Source organism: Haliaeetus leucocephalus, unplaced genomic scaffold, assembly GCF_000737465.1.
Source record: "Haliaeetus leucocephalus isolate CR32 unplaced genomic scaffold, Haliaeetus_leucocephalus-4.0 Scaffold92, whole genome shotgun sequence".
In the NCBI taxonomy this organism is placed as follows: domain Eukaryota; kingdom Metazoa; phylum Chordata; class Aves; order Accipitriformes; family Accipitridae; genus Haliaeetus; species Haliaeetus leucocephalus.
Genome location: NW_010972528.1, coordinates 3,785,545 through 3,808,016, shown reverse-complemented (window position 1 = coordinate 3,808,016; position 22,472 = coordinate 3,785,545). Strand labels below are relative to the sequence as shown.

At 41.0% G+C, this 22,472-nt stretch overlaps 2 protein-coding genes across 2 annotated transcripts in view; one reads left to right on the top strand and one right to left on the bottom strand.

Moving 5' to 3' along the window:
* The first annotated feature begins 844 nt into the window (after positions 1-844).
* On the top strand, positions 845-17,943 carry LOC104842426 (galanin receptor type 1-like). The gene is made up of 3 exons (XM_010584759.1): positions 845-1,737; positions 3,366-3,432; positions 17,626-17,943. The coding sequence occupies exons 1-3, from the start codon at positions 1,031-1,033 to the stop codon at positions 17,941-17,943; spliced, it is 1,092 nt and encodes a 363-aa protein (XP_010583061.1). The 5' UTR covers positions 845-1,030.
* Positions 17,944-21,037: 3,094 nt separating this feature from the next.
* Positions 21,038-22,472, bottom strand: part of DDX28 (DEAD (Asp-Glu-Ala-Asp) box polypeptide 28) — a 1,829-nt gene continuing 394 nt past the window's right edge. The window contains exon 2 of the mRNA XM_010585220.1: positions 21,038-22,460. Within this exon, the coding sequence (XP_010583522.1) occupies positions 21,630-22,460 (831 nt within the window). The 3' untranslated portion in view covers positions 21,038-21,629. The remainder of the gene's footprint in view (positions 22,461-22,472) is intronic.

Genomic DNA, 22,472 nt, shown 5'->3' with positions numbered 1-22,472 from the left:
TCCTTAATAAAACTTTTTTTTTTTTTCTTTAATCCGTATCTCTGTTCCCTGGCAGGGGATATTGCAGCTGCTCACTGCTACCGAGACCTTTCCTTTTCCAGTGCAGATGCTCTTGGCACTATTAGGCTGAACCTGGAACTTCTTTACAGCTGGATCAACAAGATTCATGAATACTCAGGCACTAAGGAATCCGGGCAGCTATCCAAGAAATGGCAGGACCCAGCTGCTGAATCTAAGGCTCTCCTGGGTTTTTGTGCTGAGAACACAACTATTCAGATTGCTTTATGCTCTAATATGAGCACATAAAAGACTATGAAACAACAAAAAAATCCTGCTCTGTTGATAAAAAACATATTTTAGCCTTTTTCCTCCTCATGCAGCCAGTTCCAATGCTGCTCCTCACAGAATTGCACACGCTATCGCTCAGCAGCTGCTGCTTGACCCATCCTTTTGGATGAGAATTTGTTTTTCGTCTGCTCTTGCCCTCCTTGTGAGTAGCAATGTATGGGGACAGAGCTGATCTGGGGTTATTTTCTGAAGGGCTCAGGTCACAGACAGCATTTGTTCTCTCTGCCACAGCTTGGAGCAGAGCTGGGAAAGCAGGTACAACAGCCGCAGATCCAGGGACTGGCGGTGGGAGGGAAACAGAAGAGGAGGGGCGTGTGGAAGCTGAGCAGCAGCTGCTTTGCCCCTGCTCCGAGCTCCCAGGGCAGCCTCATCCTCAGCCCTTCTGGCACAGACTTTTTCTCTGCCACATAAGTTTCTCCAGCACCAACTGCTAGACCCGCAGTTACCTCTTGGATGAGACAAATACCTCAACCCCCTTTTTTGCCAGTTCCTGGAAGAATCTGCACCAGAGACAGACAGAGCTTGGAAGAATCACCTGAAGAAAACTGCTCCCCTAAGGAAAGACACAGAGCACTGGAAAACCCAAGCATTCAGCCTCTGGCCACCACTAACAAACATAGACCTGCCCAACAGCAGTCAGGGCTACAGGGACAGCTCCCTGCCTTCCAAGCAGCCTGGCTCCATGGGGGAGCAGGAAGACAACTTTGTGCTTTCCCTTGGAGCCAACACCAGCAAGTGCAGCATTGAGACTAACCAAACAGGGGCCACAACATGCTGGTCAGGAGCAACCAGGGGCGACCCGGAGGTGGTGATTGTACTGGTGCTTTTTGGGTTGATTTTCCTCCTGGGAATGGTGGGAATCACCTTGGTGTTGGTTGTTTTGGGGTGTCTCCGGCCTGGGGGACACCCATCATGCTGTGCTACCAATATCTTCATCCTGAACTTGAGCATTGCAGACTTCTCCTTTCTGCTCTTCTGCATCCCCTTCCAGGCCACCATATACTCCCTGCCAGAGTGGATCTTCGGTGCCTTCTTTTGCAAGCGGGTTCACTGCTTGGCCATGGCAACAATGCTGGTCAGCATCTTTACTCTGGTGGCTATGGCTGTGGACAGATACATTGCTGTGGTCCATGCCAAGTGTTCACCCTGCATCTGCAGCAAGCGCAACACTGCCCTCGGCATGGCTGTCATTTGGCTGCTGTCTCTACTCATTGCCATCCCTGTGGCCCAGCACCAGGTCCTCATGAGTGGTCATCAGCAAGCACCCAACAGCTCCTTCTGCTGGGAGCACTGGGCAAATGATTCAACAGCCAAGCAGATGCACAAGATTACCATCCTGCTGGTGGGATACCTCCTGCCCCTGGTGCTCATCATCTGCTGCTACGCCAAGGTGGGTGAGAGGGAGGCAAGTAATGTTTAAATGGAGGGAAAGATCACTCCCAGGCTCTTGGTGGCTTGGATGTGTACACTCAAGCTACCCAGCCAACAAATAATAGATCCAATCCTTTCCATATTCTTTCCTGGTATAGAATACTTCTCTGAGGCAGGGGGAGGGAAAGAAAACAGAGAATGAAATTACAACAGCTCACAAAAAGGATTACAATTGCTAAGTTGACACCCAGCCTGACACCCAAATCCCTAAAGAGTCTTGCTGGTTTTCCTATTTTTCAGTTTGTTCTTTCTTGATAACAAATGTTTGTTCCTCGCAAGAGGAAAAACCCAGGGAGGGAGAAACTATCTATGCAGACAATGTACAGAAACAGTATTAGATAAAGACATCATCCCAATTTCTTTCTTTCCTTTCTCTTGTTTTTTTGGACACAAAGCTCAGACACTGTGTCTTGCAGAGGCTTGCAAAAAGAGATCTTAGGATCAGAGTTTTATTCAGCAAGAAATCTCTTCCTTTCTCCTTGTGGATTGCTATCACTCAAATTTTTTTGTTTCCCCTTACTGATCTTTAGCATGTTTAAGACTGATAGTAAGTCTATGAGTTGTGCTAGCATGCAGAATAAGTTTTCTGTGAATTCTGAATAAATACCCTACTGTGGAGTACCATGGGACTGCCAGAGACTGGACTTCCTGATCATTAGTCAGTTGCGAGTCTACCCTCTTGAGAAAAAAAAAAAAAAGTTTTCCTGGAATTTAAGCTCATCTCTGTTTAATCAAAAAATACATTACTTTCAATACTAATCTGTTCTGCTATCATCAGTGCTAAGGACAGGAAATGCACTTAGATTTAAGCTAAAAATCTCTAAATCTCAGGCCTTGCTTGTCACAAGAGGAAAAAGCAACTAGAGCTCTTAACTTCTGTCACAGTAGCGCCAGCTGTTTGTCCCCTTACTGCCCTAGGTGAGCACAGCAGCAACTGGAAGGTAAGCTGCATTTAATAGACATATTTCTTTCTTCATTAATTGCTTTAGAAAATTTAGTCTGTTAGTTCCAAAGGCCAAAGTACAAACATTGCCAGGTTACTGCTGTGCTGTAATCAGGTTTCAAAAGCTTGATCTAGATGTTATTAACTGAGAATTTCCCTACAGTGCTCTAAGATTTCTTATGACTCTCTGTCTGAAAGAAGAACCCACTCCAACTGCCCTATTTGTTACTGCTGTGTTCAGGAGCGGCAAGACAGTCACACCAGGGTACAGTATTGGCAGCCTGCTGTCTGCCTGTGTATATAATCAGCCTAGATAATAAATGTAGATAATCTGAGGCACAATCTAAAATTCAAAATCCAAGGAAAGACTTGTGGATTTCAGCATAGAGCCAGCTGAGCTTTTAATATATGCTGAACTACATTTCTGAAGCACAGCAGTTTTAATGCTTTTTCTAAACCTTGTTTCTTTAAGGAGAAAGAACTGTGGAGGGCTTAGAATTAAAAGTCTCAAAGCATCAATTCAACTTCAGTTGAAGTCATGCTAAAACAATTATTTTAATTTTCGGTGCTTGTATGAAAAGTTCAAATACTAATATACACAACTCAATTTCCCATTCAATATATTGCTCCTTTTCCTCCCCAGGGTTTTATATCATCTCCATATGAAAGTAAAGAACATTTGCAAGAAGTCAGAGAGATCAAAGGAGAAGGTAAATATCTTTGGTTTAATCTGTACACTGACTATAATATAATAGGTATGTCAGGTTTCTAAAATAACTAATAGCCTTTTCAAGCTCCATCCGCATACTTAAGTGTCATTCATGTACCCATCTTTCAGCTCAGGTTCAGAATTCATGTTGACAGTTTGTTCTACCTTTACAGACACAGTACATAATGATGCCATTATTGAAATGCTGTATTGATCTCTATATACACACCTGCTGGACTGCCTTTTCATTTATTGCGCTATCATAGAATCCCACAAATACTATCTTTTTACATTGGCAGCCAGTAAGATACTCAGACTGCAAAAATATCTAGGTGTTTTGAGTACACTTCAGCAAGCTCAAAGGAAAATACATGAAGAACTTTGAAACTGAAGTACTTAAGTTTTGCTGCACTTTGCATTTCAGATCTTTCTTCAGGTTTGCGTCTAAGTAGGTGGTAGATTCAGATCCTGGTTTGATCCCTTTGCAAGCCAAAGAACAGGGTTATCCCTCGCTCAAGCTGCATGAAATAAGCAGAATTGCAAGTAATTACTGGGAAAGATGTTAAGGATAGAATTAAGATTTTTCTGTCTAAGAATCTTAGAGTGAATAAGCCATTATTAATAGAAGTTTTCAGGTGGAAAAACTCACTGACTCCAGCGATGCAACATCAGATTTCCCTGACATGAAAGGGGAAAATACTATCTCAGTCAGAAATGTTATAACTGTTGAGTGTGCAGCGATAAGTGAAACTGTAGGCTATCTGGCTAGTCAAAGACAGGAAGTGAAGGAGTACTATCATTAGCTGCTGATAGGACAGTCAGGTCACAGTCTGTGCCCGTGGCACAGCAACTGTACAACCCAAATGAGCAGTGTGCGTGCCTCCAAGCAGACATGACAGCCAGTGGAGATGACTAGGGAATGCTTTGATTTGCTCTCAGCCAATGCACTGGCCAGTTTCAGTGGCTACCTGCCACATTAGAGCAGCCCTACAAGATGTTGCCATGATTCTGTCTATGACAAAAATGAAGGTCATTACAGCAAACATGGCCATTTAGTTGAAAAGGGTGCAAGACAGGAAATCAAATCTTTGACGTGACTCCAGCAAAAAAAAAAAGACAGACACTGGTACCACAGCCGCAACAAGCTACAGATGTTTTGAAACACAGAACCACTTCTGGGCATGACAAGTTGTGTCCAGTGATTTATTCACTAGCATTACTGGACGCCCCCTGTAAATCTAGATCACTCACAAGATGAGGAATTCAAGAGACTAGATTTTCAGCATGCTGCAGCTATACCTCATAATAACCTGAACCAGTACCTCTATTGAATTCTCTTTCACCGAAGAGACTTACTGTAATGGAGACAAAAAGGTATATCCCTAAACATAACATAGCCATCTGTTCCTTATCTCAGAAGGAAACCAGTCCTATTAGGTTAATGCTCTGTATGCAGCTAAGGTATCACAGAAAAATGTATGGCTGTCATCAACTTAGATGTCTTCTTGATCAACCTATTCAGGAAAAAGCAGAGGTACTTTAGGAGGTTAACTATGCACTTTAGCAGCTATAGTAGCATCTCAAACAAAACTCAAGGGTTTTTGATATAAAAATAATATCATCTTTCAGGTGTATCCTCTGCAATATTGTGCTATGGTTTTAATGGTCTGGTCTGTGCTGCTTCTAGTTGATTTAGCGCTGTTACAGAGATTTTGCCAGTCCTTTATGCCTATGAATCCTAACCAGATTTAACTACAGATTGTATTTAGTTTCTACTGGTTCATTACATTCACTAACGTACACTCAGTTTTGTTGGTAATATACTTTTGAGTATCAGTCCATAATGGATCTTGCACCTACACGGCCTGTAAGGATAGAACTCAACTGGTATTGTGAGATAATATTGCAAATACAAGATGACTATAGAAGTTATAATACACCACACACAGTATGTCCTTGATGGGAGTTACTTTCCTTTTCCCCTTAGAGTGCTTTTGATCATGGTTTCTGTGTTCAGTTGCTGAGTTCATGAAGTAAGCATAAAGCCTCACAAATACCACTTTGTTCATGTGCTTATTCCTGAACCTTACTGAGATTAACATTATGAGTCCAGCTCGTCTAATTTCAAGTAGGTTCTCATAAACATCCTTTTAGTCACCTTTTCTAAGGCAATAAATTATGCAAGAATTAGCTGCTATGTATTTGTTGTGGTTTAACCCCAGCCAGCAACTAAGCACCACGCAGCCGCTCACTCACTCCCCCCCCATCCAGTGGGATGGGGGAGAAAATCGGGAAACGAAGTAAAACTCCTGGGTTGAGATAAGAACGGTTTAATAGAACAGAAAAGAAGAAACTAATAATGATAATAACACTAATGAAATGACACCAGTAGTAATAAAAGGATTGAAATGTACAAATGATGTGCAGGGCAATTGCCCATCACCCGCCGACCGACACCCAGCCAGTCCCCGAGCGGCGAATCCCTGCCCCCCACTTCCCAGTTCCTAAACTAGATGGGACGTCACATGGTATGGAATACACTGTTGGCCAGTTTGGGTCAGCTGCCCTGGCTGTGTCCTGTGCCAGCTTCTTGTGCCCCTCCAGCTTTCTCTCTGGCTGGGCATGAGAAGCTGAAAAATCCTTGACTATAGTCTAAACACTACTGAGCAACAACTGAAAACATCAGTGTTATCAACATTCTTCACATACTGAACTCAAAACATAGCACTGTACCAGCTACTAGGAAGACAGTTAACTCTATCCCAGCTGAAACCAGGACAGTATTGCAGACCTAGATGAAACAGATTACTTGAAGAACACCATGTCTTATTTTGCCTATTGACATTCTGATGAACACTGATGCTGCCACAGATATGCTGTGAATTAATATCTGAGAACCAGGAGTATCATTTCTGAGCAGATAGTGCAGACTACAGGCAGAAAGCACAGTCAGAGTCTTGTATGCTTAACAGCTACCATGAGAAAAGGCAACCAAGATCTGCTGACAATTTTGATTATGTAAAATACAGCAAATAAAGTGCTAAGAAGCACTGTTGTTTTGCATAGAATAATTTCATGACTTCTCAAGCTGGAAAAGTTGCTTTAGGTCTCAAAATCACCAACAAATCCCTAAACAGTTTGGTTGGTTTAAATTCCCATCCTGTCTTTCCTTACCTATATATGAATGGCACACTACCCATTTCTTTGCTATATTTGAAGAGAATGCTACCAACAGTCAAAAATTACTACTATAATTTTCTTGTAAAGCAGCAAGTTACAGAATTTCATTTATGACACTCACTTTTACAAATGTATCTGTTTACATTGTTTTCAGATTTGACCTGTAGAGTTAGGTGAAAAAATAGCTCTACAGTTTCTTCAGCTTTGGGTTTCCTGATTAGATATGGCTGAGAGGACCAATCTTAAAAAAATACCTTTGACTTCATCTGTTCAATCAAGTTAATGGTACAGCACTTCTTCCTCCCTCCCCTTAAGTATTTCCCTGGCCATAACTCTGGAACACCTGGTAGCAATTCTTGCTTCATTTGGCACAGTTAGGCCTAACTAAATAGGTGATCCTTTCAGATGAAAGAAAAAATTAAATACATTCCTCTATATACACACACATCATCTTCCACAATTTGTCCCCTTCCAGCACTTTCTGTGTAGAAATTCTCATCTAGCCTTTCTGAAGGCCAAACAGCATCTTCAGTGTACCTATTTCAAGTACTTTTTGTTTTAACCACTTCTCTTGGCACTTTATAAGGAGTCTTTCTTGGGTAGGTTGTTGACACTCAATTCCTGCATATGCTTTCAAAATATACTTGAAACACATTGAGTGTCAATCATTTAAAGGAGATCTTCTTAAGAACACTTCACGTTAGAGCCTACCAGGAAATTCATATGTGCATGTCAGTTCTGTTAAATTAGCTTCCTTCATACGTACTTAATTGGTCTATTAATGACAAGTAGTTTTGTTTCATTTTCATTCATAAACTTCATCAGAGATTAAGTGAACAGCTTTTGCTTATTTTGCTCAAATATGTTTGACAAATTAATCTTGCTCCGTGTTTGAAAGGTTAATTTAGCATATACAGAACATCTAGCTTGTTCTCAAATATGTGTGTGACTTCAGTGGCTAAACCCTAATTCCCTTGCTCTATCAAAAGAAAGCATAACACAACAGCAAAAGTCTTCCAGTATGAGGTGATAAAATTACCTGATTCACATCTGTTAATTCACAGTGTGCATCTTGACCACACTGATATGGAAAACAAAGTGTCATACTGGTACAAAAGAGTACAGTCTGGAACGATGACCACTCAGATCCTACTTCACTCCTATAATTTCAAGAAAGCAGGATACTTGGGCTATTATCCTCCTCCTACCCCTAACGGAAGGGGTTTGGGGTTTGGTCTGTTTGGGTTTTTTCCTATTTGTTTTTTTGTCTGTTTGGTTTGTGGGTTTGGGGTTGTTTTGGGTTTGGTTTTTTTAACAGATAAGTAGTAAATTTTGCAAACAGCTATTTGTTCAGATCTGGGCTACATACGTGAGTAAAGGTCTCAAAAGAATCAGACTGCAGACTCAGAGCCCTTGTTGAGCAAGATTTTCCAGTGAAATGGTTGCCTGCCTTACCTCTTTAGGAACTATAAGATCTCTTCTGCTTTGTGCTACACAGACTCCTCAAGATAGAACACTTCAAGATAAAACATAGTTAAGAAACAAAGCAAATGCCATAGAGCTTAGGGAAAGGACTTCTCATAAACAAACACACACATACTGGCCGAAAACACACTGCTATTATTCTCCATTATAGGCTGCTTTTAAGAAAAACGGCAATACTGGGTAAGATTTTTAAAAATTTCATTACTTATTTCTGGATCTATAGCTTTGAGTGACTTTGTTGGAGTCTTAGTATAATATCATTCCCTCAACCCACAAGTCCTGTAAACACTGATAACAGGCAGAAGAGACATCATCCTAATTCACATAGTTTGCGCCACGGAGCACAGAAATGCATGCAGTAAGGAAGTATTACAGGGACAAATCCAAATTCAAGCCACCTGAAAGGTCATAGAGGAGACAACATATTATCTGCTTTTAGTACATCCTGTGAATCTGGAAACAACATGTCAATCTCGATAAGGCCAACATTTACAGAACAAGTCAGAGAGACTGCTAGATGCAGACCTAGGGCAATTTCTAAAGAGATGATGATAGCATGGCCAAATGAACAGTCCCACTGTTGTGCAAGTATAAGCCTGACTTTCCTAGTCGAGTTGCTGTAGCAAAGGAAGCAAAATAATACTGGATTTAACTGAATCTGAGCATGTGAAGCATATTACTGGAGCCCAGATACTTGGTACTGCAGCTCAACCTGTCCCTTTAAAGATCATATTGTAAGAGTAATCTGTATCAATGCCTTTAAAAAAACCCAAACAACCAAACTTTTTTTTTTAACGAATCAAAGCCATGGAAACAAAGCTTAACGAACTACAGTACTAGAAATTTGTTATTCTAAGAACTCACTTGCTTGTTTTCTCTACCACTTCTTTCTGCCTTTTTCTGACACAGCGTGGTTTTCCAGTGCCTGCACCCACAGCACTGTGCTCAGCCTTCCGTACAGGCTTAGCTGGTGTGGGCTGTCTGCACCCAGCAGAGGAGCACCAGCTGCCCAAGGACTGAGCAGAGCTGCACATGCAGACAAGTCTGTTACCCGAGTACTGTCTGTTACCCAAGTACAGAAGCAAAACCCAGTTAAAAGCTAAAACGATTGTAAGTTTCTTAGCTATCTGCACAACTAAAAGAAGCTTTGACACATACCCCTAAAACAGAGCTGCACTGCCACCCAATTTCCCCTCAAGTGAGCCTTATCAAAAAGTTCCCAGTGAACACTGGTATATAAAGCATCTTCTCTAAATAAGTCTTAAATGCCAGGCTTCACTTCAGCAGGATCTGAAGACCCTGCTGTTGTCTCCCAAACATTGCCATAAGATATACCTGAGGTTCCAGTGTGGATTTCATTCTGTGCATGATGTTTGCAAAGTCACCTTTCCCTTTTCTTCCATTGTGATCTTTCTGCTGTCTATCGCTAGTCCATTTGCCACACTATTGTATTGAAAGTTTTGTTATTTGAAGATATGTAGGGGCTAGAAGGACAGATAGGAGGGCCCTGTTTTCTAAGGCCAACCTACTTGTGGGCAATGTTTAAATACATGATTGTAAAGTTAATTACAAACACATTTTGCCTGAATGGACCCAGTTTATGAATAACCCAGAGACCTCTGAGAGCTGCCCCCTCCAAGTCAGTGTCCAAACACTCACTGAAAAGAACAAGTTTGTCTTTAACAGAATCCTACAGATGACATATCACATACAATCTCCCAGGCACGTACATGACAAAAAAAAAGTAAAAAGAAAAAAAACAAGTTTTGTGCTTGGGTTGCAATTTGTAAGCTTTTAAGTTACAGCATGGTTATGTTCAAACTACAGCAGCTTTTTCAATTTATGCATACTTGAAACTTTGCCAAAATTTCCCTTGCACAAAGTTTGTTGCATCCTGACTTCATATTCCATTATCAAAAGAGTTTGACCTTTAATTCAGATTCCTACTTTGCAGATTTTTACATATGTTTGCCATCTACACGTCAATGTTGGACATGCTCAATTTAGTATGCTTTTCCATTTATATGTAATATATGTGTATTAGATCAAGGAAGAAGTTTAGGACTTTTTGCAAGCTTAGGCTGAAATTCTGCATGATGAACTAAGACTGTGCTTGCAGAAGAAATACATGACAGTCTGCTTCCCCATTTAATGCCACACTAGCTGCAGAAGTTTGGCAACCTTAAAATTGAGATGATGTGATGCTGCAGGATTCCCCTTTGCAGTTTTGGATAATTGTTTCTTGAGGCCAGAAATCCTGTGCACTGCTCTATTACAAATAAAGTATATTTCAGTTCTGTTACTTCCTTTCTGCATTACGCAGAGTACAGCAAGTCTATAATTTGGCTTCAGTAAAGTTAACAACTCCCTGTCTGACAGAGTTGAAAAGTGTTTCATAAGAGCCCAGCCCTAGGAACTCTGAATATACATTTGCAGTAAATAAGATGATTTAACAATGGAAACTAATGTAAACCAAGGTCTATTCTGATCATTAAATGGCCCTGTGGTGTTTTACCGGCCTCTGGAGCACATCAGGGTTCCTCAATGTTTACTCACTTTTGTCCTGTACATCTTTAAAGAACTAATAACAAAACTTGCAAACTGAGCAATCTGAAATGCTTTTTCAAGTTTAAGAACATTTCTGGGGATGTGAAAGCTCCCTTGAAAGGACAATAGAAGTTGTGGAACCTTGTGGAACCTAATTAACAGACCAATTGAGCCATTTAAAGCTAACAAATTAGTACTATGCTTTTCTATTTTTTAGCTACAACAGAAAGGTGAACCATGCTTACCTGGTGGGAGAGCAGTCTCTTGTTTTATTCTCTATTCTTTTCCTAATAATTCCTAAAGTTTTATTTGCCTTATTTTATTACCTTTTTTTAATTTTATCCTTTTCTAGCCACTACTTGAGAACTAAGCTGTTCACAAAACTATCATAAGCCCAAGATCTTGCTCCAAAATTGTAACAGTCAGTTCAAAGCACATGTCTCTCTATGAAGCTGATTGTTTTCTTCCTCAGCTCATATATTCACCACCTTATATTTACCTACATGCAAATTAGCTGTTCATTGGTCCCAGAGCTAAGTAAACACAAATACATACAGAGTTGATTTGGGACACTCCCTGGAGCACTGCATTTTGAAGGTCATACAACAGCTTGAGGTAACACACACAGAATTCCTTTAAGGTAGACAGGTATTCCTGAACATCTTGGCCAAGTGAGGCAGACAAAATTTGCACTGTAACTGCTTTCCTATATGCTGAACTATATCTTTGGCTTCTGTTTGCACAAATAGAAGGTTTTCATATGGATTTAATGAATGCAATGTTCAAGGCGTTGGCACCTGAACAGCAGTAAGTACAGCAAAGGAGCATGGGAGACCCTGGGATCCATCCAGCAAAAGAATATTAATCAGAAGTGAAATCCTGGAAATTGTTTTGCTAACAAAAGCCTAGCACAGCAGGAATAGAGAGCATCATTACCAATTAGTGGATAATAGGAATATCATAATGCTCATAGGCATTTATGAATACAAAGTGAGTAACTATTAAGGGCATCAACAGTGGAGATTAGTGACATAATCACAGAGTGAGAGATTTGCAGATGAGCAGTTGGAACACTGCAAGCAAGCTGATGAGAAATGAAGAGTCCACCTCAGCGCACTATGCAAGTTGACAAAATGAACTGATAACAACTGAAAATCCGTTTGCTTCAATCCCTCCTCTTCTTCATGACAGCCAGCTGCCATCTCTGACTGCAAGAAAGAAAATACAGAACAGTGAAAAAGAACATTTCCAGTGTTCTTTTCAGACCACTGAAGACTAGTATTACACTCAAGTGTAATAAAAAAGACCAAAGGGCAGTGAGAAGTGCTTCAGAAGTAATTAACAGATGCATTTGCTCCAAAGCAGAGGAAGCTGCTACCCAACATTTAAGTTAGTTAAGAATAGGTATGGTGTTTTTTTGAATAAGCAGTTTGAAACTGTGTTTATCACTAAACTATAAGCGTGTTTCTGGAGATCAAATTGTGCTTTGGGACCTTTCTGTTAGAACTTTACAGGTAGAAAGGTAAAGGATGTTTGCAAATGCATCAGGGGGAGTTGGATTTGTGAACAAAGGAGAGAAGAACCTGGCACCAGGAGAGAAGAAACTGATGGTTTTCACTTTGCACATCGGCTTAAAGAGGGACTTGGAGCAAAGGGATGCTGTTGACTGATTTCTGTCTTCAGAAAACAGAGGATCCCAGAATCTAAAGCCACAAAATTGCTTTCCTCAGAAGTTGGTAAGTACCTGCAGCAGTACAGTGGTAGATTGTGCTAAGCCACACGTCCTTCCTGGGCACTGACACAGTGTATCTGCAATATCTGAAAGCAAAAGCTTAGGGCACCATGGGTCACTACTTCTTTGCCAAGCCTTCACTACAGTAAAAGTACAATACATAGCCAAGTCTGAAACTCTGTAGCTTACCCAAATCAAGTCTGGGGCAATCAAAATGTGCACCAATTGTCTCTCAAACTTTAGGGAAAAGGAGATGCAAGTTAGAGACGAGCATAACAAGAGAAAAGAATTTATCAGTAAAACACATCATCAGATAGGCTTTGTATTAGTCAAGAGAAAAGTCCTGGCCCCCACACAAAGGCTGAGGAAGTATGGTATGGTGTGAAGAAGCAACACTAGCTAGAATAAGTCTGCCTTTGGAGTCACAGCAGAACATTATTAATTGAAACTAGTTTCGGGGAATAAGGGGAAGGATGACCCAAAGTCCAAAATAAGTTCATTATATCCCCCACCCTCCCACAGAGCAGTAATAAAGGAAGGGTGAGTTGTTATTTGCTGATAAGACAGTGTGGAAGAACAGGCATAGGCTTATTTATGCTTCTTCCTTCAGAATCATGGAAGAAAAAAAAAGAGAAAAAAACTTCTACCATATTCAGAAAACAGCAGTTGTCTCACTAACAAAGCCCAGTTTTTTCTGCAGGCTAGTGAGAATGTACTGTTTAATAAAAACCTCATTGAATGTTCTTCCCCATTTCTGTGTGGCTGAGGTACACAGTACGAATGGACAGTCTGATCAGTTCTGAAAAAAGATGTGCAGCTAGCTGTCTCAAACTATTACTAGATCAGGGAAGTGACAAGCTCTCTGCCTTTAGACTGCTCTGTCCACTGTATATTTTAATCTCAGGAGTGTTTATTAATCTAAAGTATCAGGTAGTTCTGCCAAAAATAGGTAAATCCATGGAATACTCAAAGCATTTGACTCATTACAGGGCAATCTTACTTTTGCCCTTGACAAGTTGCCTGACAAGTTGAGGCAGCTTCATTAGAAGCTTATTGAGGACAAAGCTCCAAACACAATTAAACGCTAAAGACTTCATCATCCTCCAGAATGAGGCATCTCCCCCAAAAAGCATTTTAAATGCATTTCCCATCGGTTTTTGAAGGATAGGGGAAGGCTAAAAGCAAGAAATAGTTTGTCCAGGGCTGAAAAGAGTCAAAGGGAAAACAAAGAAAAGCAGGAAAGCATAAATGAGATTCAGATCACCTATAAAGATAACAAAAGAATAACCAAGTAAATTCTAGACAATCTATGCATGGCAGAAACAATAAGGGGGAGGAAATAAGAGAGGAGTTTTTCTATTTATTTGACAAACAAAAATATTTGCCTCTCCCAGTCTCTATTTCCCATCATGCTATTGATTCACTGTATAGCTTAAGCACACTTACTTTGTCTGTACAACAAATAATGCACTAAGTTATTTTGTGGAGCTGCTTGAAAGACTTCTAGGAGTATTAAGAGACAATTAGATAATCCAGTAGTGGCCATTGTACATATCTATTACGGACCCACTGAACCTTTGGAGATGAACCAGAAGGCTAGCATTAACTGGGCACAGCTGGACCAACAGTAATCCATTAACTATGCAAATTATCATAGCTCACTGAACAAACTCAAACAGTACAAAAGCTGTTTGGATCAGTCCTCCACAGCTGGCCACACTCTATATTAACATTAGTCTTAGCTACAACAAAGTTACCACATTAAAAGCCCAACATAATGTTTTGTTTCAGTTTCCTCTATCTTAACTAGATATTCCCCAACTTGAAAAAACAGTCACAAGTTCCATCTGCAAAACATGTTTCTTGAGTCATGAATTATATATATTATTGCTCTAGTATTGTCTATGTATTCCACCTGCAAAATCCTAAATAGCTGGACCTTAGAAACAGCTTTGTGCTAATACCTAGCAATCGCAAGCCCATTTTTTAATAGCAAGGCCTATGTTAAATGTGCAGTTTGTTACTTCACAATAAAAGGAAAAAAAATCTAGGTATATATCCCTTATTCAAAAGAATATTTCAGTGCTTGTAGCCCCCTAATTTAAGCAGAAGGATGCTATGAAAGGTTGCCTTGGTAACAAGCCTAAGCTACTTAACATTGATAGAGTGCAAAAAAGTAGCACGATTATCGCTGGTGAAAGCTAAGGATGGGACCTGTTTATTCATGATTTCTTCAGTACCCATCATACCACATAGACAAGCTAGACCCCACAAGACCACTACATCTGTGTCTTTTAGTTCCATCAACTTCTAATCATACCAGTATATTTTTTAAGGACAGCATCTGGTTCCCAGTGTGGCCAGTTTGGGGACGTTTGAGAGCTGAGGTTGTTCACTCACATGAGAACTTGCTTTGTCACCTCGTATGTCATATAGCATTCTAGTAGGCGAAACAAGGAAGCACCTGAAGTATGCCAGGTACAGGATGACCCTACTGGTTATTGCCTTTCAAAATTCGTACAGACTTACTTGAGAGACCTATTTGACAGAAATCCCTTCTTTTTTTTTTTTAACTTGTATTATAGGCAAATGTTTTCTCTTATCTGCAGAGCAATCTTGATCTGATGCAATAACAACTTCCTAGACAGGTTAACAGATTTAACTGGCTTGTTAATATAGCTAAAACAAATGAAGGTGGTACTTTTGGCTCATATCCAAACACGTTTTTCCACTTCAATAATCACATGTTTTTATTGCAGATCATTACTGCAGTCCGTATGTAAACAGAGTAAAGATGGTGTCTGTCCAACATAGAGAAAACCCCTCTTTATCATGCAGTTGATTTTTCTTCAGGGTTAAACAAGTAGAAGGAAAAGCAGTTGCCATGTAAAGCACATTTTAGCCTTCCCCCACATTACTAGTGTCCTAGTAAGCAGAATATACTTTAAACATTTTAGTGTGATTCACTCAGATATAAGATCAGATTAAATGTATGTTATAAACGATAATTAGAATTCTAGTATGCCCTCATGTTTTGCAGGTTTTAATACTGTTACTTAGGAAGGTCAGCATAATATGAAGGTCCTGCTCCAACTCCAGTTGTCTAGCTAAAGTAAGCCCTAGCCAGATATATAATAAAGAACTATATCTGAACACATAAGTGTAGCAGCTTCCTAGACCTGCAAGTGACTTCTCAAGTATTTTGACATTAAAAAAAAAAAATCAAAACAAAAGGTATTTAAATTTCTAAATAATCTTAGAAAACTTCAAGAGCATTATAGGACAGTTACTAAAATGAAACAGAAGCACCTGGAAGACAAATATATTTCCTCCAGTTTCACCCTGTATCTCCAGCGCTTTCGAACAAGTCACATAACAAACATAAGACTTGTTTATAAATATTTTAGCAGTGTCTCCCACTGTTCTCATGTATGAGTGCAGTCGCTACAATCCCAGATGTTATGCACCAAGATCTAATCACCTTATATTCTTTCTGCTATGAAGTAACGTCACTCTGCTCTTCCCTGGAGCATGCTGTCATTTCTCCATGCTGTCATGAACTCCAGAACATGATCTTGGTAGTTAGTCTGCAATACAGAAGCCTTCCGTTAGCCAGTATACATTCATGAACATGATACCTAACTCACTGATACAGGAAGACAGAAAAATGCATCACTGAAGTAGTCTCTAGATGAGTGAAACTCTATTAAATACCTGGAGAGCCACTGACAAGGGAAAGACTGCAAATGGTCTGAGAAGTATTTCAGTTGTATCACTACTGTCTTTTAGGGCACCAGAGAACCCATCAAAGACATGATTCCTTAGGAAACCTTGCTTCATTAATTCTGGTACTCCTAATTTCCTTATTTTCCTCTTATTACATTTCCAACAAGGCCAAGCATATGCCATAGAGGGGCAGACTTACTAAAACATGCTGCAATTTCCACCTCACCCAAAGCACACAGCCACAGAGAGTATCAAGAGAGGAAGAAACCACCCATTAAATGCCCTCCCAGTTTAATGGGAATCCAAAAAATCTCCTTCCTGAGACCAGCTCTACCCAGCCACCTGAGTCATCACTGAAATACTGCCTGGGAGACATGGTTAATTTGGCAAGTCATGCCAACTGTGCAATACTGCAGAAAAGTCAGAGAACATACAAAGGTTTTGCAGCAGCTGTTGTATTCACTGTTGGGGGGCTGAGAAAGAAAAAAGGTCTCCCTTTTCCTAAAAGATCATTCCAGCTTTGGTGTTAGATATATGTACGCCTGAGTCTTTTTAACTTCTATTTATGCATTTTAGCATAACAGGTATAGAGATAGAATGCTACAGAGTGCTTTGAAATGAGATACGAAATCCTGCAGGCCTGCTCTAGCAGACAAAACAACTGCTAGGTGTAGCCATTATAACCACTGATTAAATGTTCCTCAGCCCTCCCAAGGCACTACCTCATCCCTCGTTCTTCTTCCCCAGCTGTGGGGCTACCACAACTGCAGTCAGCAGCTCACCTCACATTAACCTTCATTTTGGATGGTGACTTTGAAGGACACCGGTTTTGGGAAAAATTTACCTCAGGTCAAGCTTTGGGGCTTACAAATGACAGCTTGCGATGGCAACTGGCCAGCCTGACTGGAGAGCGAGCGCTGCCAGGGCACACCTGTAACCCAGCCAGCACACGGGCTGCGATCCCACAGGCGCAGTGAGCCTCCCTCAGGTAACTGTCTAGCTAGGAATACTTCTAACCAAAGAGCACTGCATATTTAAAAAAAAAAAAATCCTTCATGCATTGTTTTTCTTGGTTTTTTTTCCCATAAGAAGGAAGCTACTGGAAAAATCTTTCTCCTCAGGTCAGTCTTTGTTACTCCTCTCACTGGCATGTTCCCCTGCAGTTATTTTCAATAGTCTTAATGTTCCTCAGCCTCCACATGTTAGGGAATATTATTTCCACTCTTCCACGTAACATAGTTAGCATTACTGCTGCAGCCTCTGTATTGTTTGAGGTTTAATGGGCACTATCTCCAGTGCCTATAGTTATTTGCTTGAGCCAAAACTAGGCAATCCTTGTTTTCCAGGGAGGAGTGTTGGGTTTTAGCATCCTTCTTCATATTGTCATAATTTGCCCACCTGGCAGTCATCAGTGTTGCCTGTGTCACACTGCCTTCACTACTGACAGAGAAAGGCAAACTCACTCATACTACAGACTGACTTGATCACTGTGACCATTTAATATGCGATCTTGCCTTTTTCAAGACAGCACAGACAATGCTTCTCGTGATTGCCACGTTCCTGCTCTCCTGGCTGCCCCACCACATCATCATGATGTGGGCAAAGTTTGGGCAGTTTCCGCTGAACAACATCTCCTTCACCTTCTGCATCATCTCTCACTGCTTAGCCTATGGGAAATCTTGCATCAACCCCATCATTTACGCTTTCCTCTTGGAAAACTTCCGCAAGGCCTGCCGGCAAGTCTTCACCTGCAAGTTCTTCCTGCAGCCGGTTCCCACTGAGAAACTGGTTAGAATACGCATGGAGAACTTCTCTACCACGCACTTGACTGCTAATGTGTAAATTGTGCTCCCAAATACATTTCAGGAGGAAGAGGAAGGGAAAGGGTGCTGTCTGGGGAAAAGAGGTATACAAGTGCATTTCAGAGAGCAGTGCAGCCTGAAAAAAAGTGGACTTTGTCAGATCACGGGAGTGGTAAGAGGCATTTTTCCATCTGGCTGTTAGGACACTTGACACAGCTTGTCCTAGGGTACCTTGCTAGGCACTGGGCTATGTGCAACAGAACTACCTGAATGTCCTTGTAGGGCCAATAAGATAGAACTCGTATGCAGTTGTAGTTATGCCCATAAAGTCTAAAATAAGTTACACAGAAGGTAGAATATGGACAGACAAGAAAAGAGCAGTTAATTATGTGTGGAGTCAGCCATTAGGATGTGAACAATGAGTGATGTGACATTTAGAGAGCACTGAAAAGCAGTTTGGGAAAAGCCAAACTAAAAAGTCTTTTAATATGTCTTTGTTTCTGAAACAAGTCTGACCGCATGCGAGCTACATGTATTTTTAGCTCGCCAGCTGTGATAGGGTCTCTAAATCTCCTTGAAGGCTTTGCTATAGTATTTACCTATTGGGTAGTAAAACCTTTCACATGACATGTGTCAGTGATGTGGATATCTGCATTTGGTGGCTCTGTATCAGCTTATATATCCCAGGGTTTGAATGTCTCTGCGCTCCTGAATGTAATTACTGCTGTTAATCACTGGCTCCAGTAACTGTCTCTGTGTGCAACAGTAGGAAAGTAGTATTTCTCAATATATGCTTAAAAGAACTGTGGTTTTGTTGAAAGTAATGTTTACAAAAGGCTTTATTGGTAAATATAGTGTTCTCTAAGTATATCTACCCAGAGCTTTTTATTGGCCACTTTAGTATATAAATGGCAAAAGGTTTGTGGGGTTGGGTTTGGGTTTTTTTGATGAACTGTTTTGATGAACAGTGCCCTAGCAATGATCAGTTTAGAGCATTTGTACGAAGTTCAAGGTTACTGTTTGTAAATATATAAAGTGCATATTACTTCAAAATTAAGAAGCATATGGCTGAAAGAACTTTATTATTTCACTGTGTTGTCTAATTTGATAATATCACGTGCTGCACTCCAGACTGACCTGTCATGGGATTCACTGTAACACGATTCCAGATTCATAGACTACGTTGCTGAGTTTTTAAAAGTGAGTTACAGAAGTTAAACTACAAATTATACGTCTAAAAAATGTAACAAAAATATCCAAATATAACCTTGTAGAACATCTTCAGCATCTCTTGTTATGGCCATCAGAACACATACAATTGATTTCTGTAACGTGTAATACACCAATCATTCATTTTTAACATGTGTATTTTGTATCTCAGTGTCAAGTATGCCCACACTGCCTTTTATAGCCTGGGTAATTTATCAGAATTCAACCTTCCTCCCATTTTCCTTCCACATATTTTAACTCAAGAAAAAAAATACTCTCTTATTACCAAATTAAGCAGATGCACTAACTATGAATGACCATTGCCACATAGTTTGACCATGGATCTTGTGTCAGAAGTTATTGTTTATGTGACATCATTTAACTGTGGTTAACTTTGGTTGCATTATTTAGCTGGAAACTGTAGGTAACAGAGCAAAGTATTACAATACACAACATCTGCAACAGTTAAAAAATTTTAGCCTGACCAATTGACTGATTTAGTCCTGTATAACAGCTATATGAGAAGACAAATACTTGAAACTGGACATCCCAGATCCCAAGCAACAATTTTCCTCAGAAACTTAAAAGGGCGACTCTGTATGTTGAACTGAGAAGCACAGTCACCATCACCAGCTGCCTCAGGAATGAAAGACACTCTATGAAGCAGGTAGTAACTTGGTATTTATGCCAATACAGTAAAGCGCTACAGCTTTGAAAAACATCAGATTCAAATTATATGACACTTGAGACAGAGTAGAGTCAGCCTGAAATTGCTTAGGCAAAGCAGGAAAGCAAATATTAAAATTTCTTACTTGGAGTTTCTTGAATACAATTTATCTCATTTAATCTGTGTGTCTACAGTTAAAGGAAGCTATTTCTCAGCCGTTGAGAGGACCTGGTACAACGGAAGATGCATATTAACAAATGGAAATAGGATCATCTGTAAATTATAATACTATATTGTTCCCAGCTTTCTGTTTAAGGATTTACCCTATTCCTATACATGAACAGTAAGCTTCTGCTTGTGGACACATACATTGCCTGATTCGCAGTTAAACGAACTGCAGATGAGAGGCAAGTATCCGTGCAATGAATGGGTCCAAAATATAAAGGTTTCCAGTCTCCGAGTGGATCAGTCCTCCACTGTATTTCGATAAAGTTGAAAGCTTTGTATTGTATTAAATAATTTTACTGCAGCTTGTAACTTCCCCTAAAAGCCCCTAAACTGTGCAACGTGAAGAGTACGTGTGTACAATTTCCAGTATAAGGTTATATAGCCTTATCCTTAAGTGATTATCTGTGAAAGTTTTCTGTTTTAGTTTTTACTCTCAGTATACTAAGAGTAGCTCCAGTGCCTTATTTCCTCTGAAACCAATGATTTAGATACTATGCTGTGATCTTCTCATTTAACAGTTTACTATTTCTGCATACTGAGTTTTAGCACAGGCTAAAGTGGATAGCATGGGAAAAACAACCACTAAAAGAAAAGGCGGTGATAAATCACTGCAATAGAAATCAGAACTAAAATGCTATTTTTGTGTGATTATTTACCACGGACACAAACTAGCAGCTAGATATGAAATAACTCCAGGCTCACTTTAGTTCTTTTGGTTTAAAGCAGAAAAGAACAATGGCATGATATTCAAAAGAAATCTTGTACTCTGTTACCTGTGAGCCTTTAGAACCTATGAGTCAACACACGTCTTTCCTTCAACAGGTGGCATTTTTTGGATGGGTTGGTTTTTTTATTGTTTTTACAATCATTTCAGAGACTGGACATGTCACCATAGCATCTAGAAAAAATGAGCAGAAAACACTTAAAAGCTTTTTAAAATATTATTTAACAGAACATGAAGCAGCAAGATGTCCTTTCTCAGTGAAAGGTAACCATAAAATGACAAATTAAGACAGTGAAAAAGCCTCAAGCTTTATTGTGCCTTCTCGTTCCCACCAAACTTTAGAGGTATCTGGTCTAGAATTCTCTGAATGAACTGCCGCATCACAAGAAAATCAAATATAATTTGTCCTTTAGTCTTTCTACATGTATCTGTAATTGGTGAAAGTTTTATCAAAGTTAGGAAAAATTTTCCTTTTTTTCCTGCCACAGTAGTAATTTTTAATTTTTAGTAATGAATATTTAGCTGCTGCTGGTGGGAAGCAATGAAATGCAACAGAGCTGCACAGCATACAGGCACACTCTCATTCTGATTTGAATTCAAGTTAAAGGTCTCAACAAAATTAAACAAAATCAACTGAGGAGATCATTATTCAGTCTTCTCCAAAGGCATTTTCTTACTTACTTACTAGCTTCTTTTTGGAAAGTCCCGAGTTCTGATGCCTATGGAAATGACTATTGCAGCTTCCAGAACAGTGCACGAAGTTAACCTGATCACCTGGTTCTGAAACTCAATTCTCTGTTCTTTCAGTCTAGTTTACACACAGAAGCTCATTCCCTCTGCCTCAATGACTTCAAGCGTAGTCCCTACCAGGCCACTTATTACTGCTTGGCAACCTGAATCAACCTCCTTTAGGTGGAGGCTTATTAATGGAGGAGTCCATGCCTGGGAGACCTGTCCTCTTCCGGGCTGCAGTCTCTATTTTCCGCACCAGGTCCACATCCCACCGATGGGTGACAAAACTAACCACAGCTCCAGGCGCCTTGCTTCCAACGCGTCCAACTCGCCCCACGCGGTGCAGGTAGTCCTGCAGGGTGTCTGGGAAGTCATAGTTGACCACTAGCTGCACGCTGCCGGTGTCCAGCCCCCGCGAGGCAAGGTCAGTGCAGACAAGGACAGACACGTCACCCTTCTGGAAGGAGGCAAAGATGCCGGCTCTGGCAGCTGCCGACATCTGTCCCTGCAGCCTCAGGTGCTTGATTTTGTGGTCATCCAGGATATAGCCCAGCCAGTTGACGGTGCTGGCACTGTTGCAGAAGACGAGAACAGCCCCGCCGGACGCTGGGCGCTCCTTGAGTAGCTGCAGCAGTTCGGGCAGCTTGTCCCGGCCTTTGAGGCGGACAAACTTCTGCTGGACGTGGGGCGGCAGGCGGTGCAGGCTCTGGGTGGCGAGGATGACAAACCGGCCCACGTCGGTGAACTTCCCCAGCGTCTGGCTCAGTCCCGCCGGGAAGGTGGCCCCGACCACCACCACCTGGGTCCTCGCCTCCCCGGGGCCGGCCGGCCCGGGGGCTCCAGCGGCCAGGGGGGCGTGCGCCAGGATCTCCTCCAGCGCCTCCGAGAAGGAGTCGTCCATCAGGGCGTCCGCCTCGTCCAGCACCATCCAGCGCAGCCGCCCCAGGGCCAGGAAGCGCCGCCGCAGCGCCGCCCGCAGCGCCCCGGGGGTGCCCAGCAGCACGGCGGC

Coding starts and splice junctions, on each gene's coding strand:
- LOC104842426 (XM_010584759.1), top strand. CDS start 1,031: ATGGGGGAGCAGGAAGACAACTTTGTGCTTTCCCTTGGAGCCAACACC. Junction 1,738..3,365: donor ATCATCTGCTGCTACGCCAA/GGTGGGTGAGAG, acceptor TTTCCTCCCCAG/GGTTTTATATCATCTCCATA. Junction 3,433..17,625: donor CAGAGAGATCAAAGGAGAAG/GTAAATATCTTT, acceptor GCCTTTTTCAAG/ACAGCACAGACAATGCTTCT.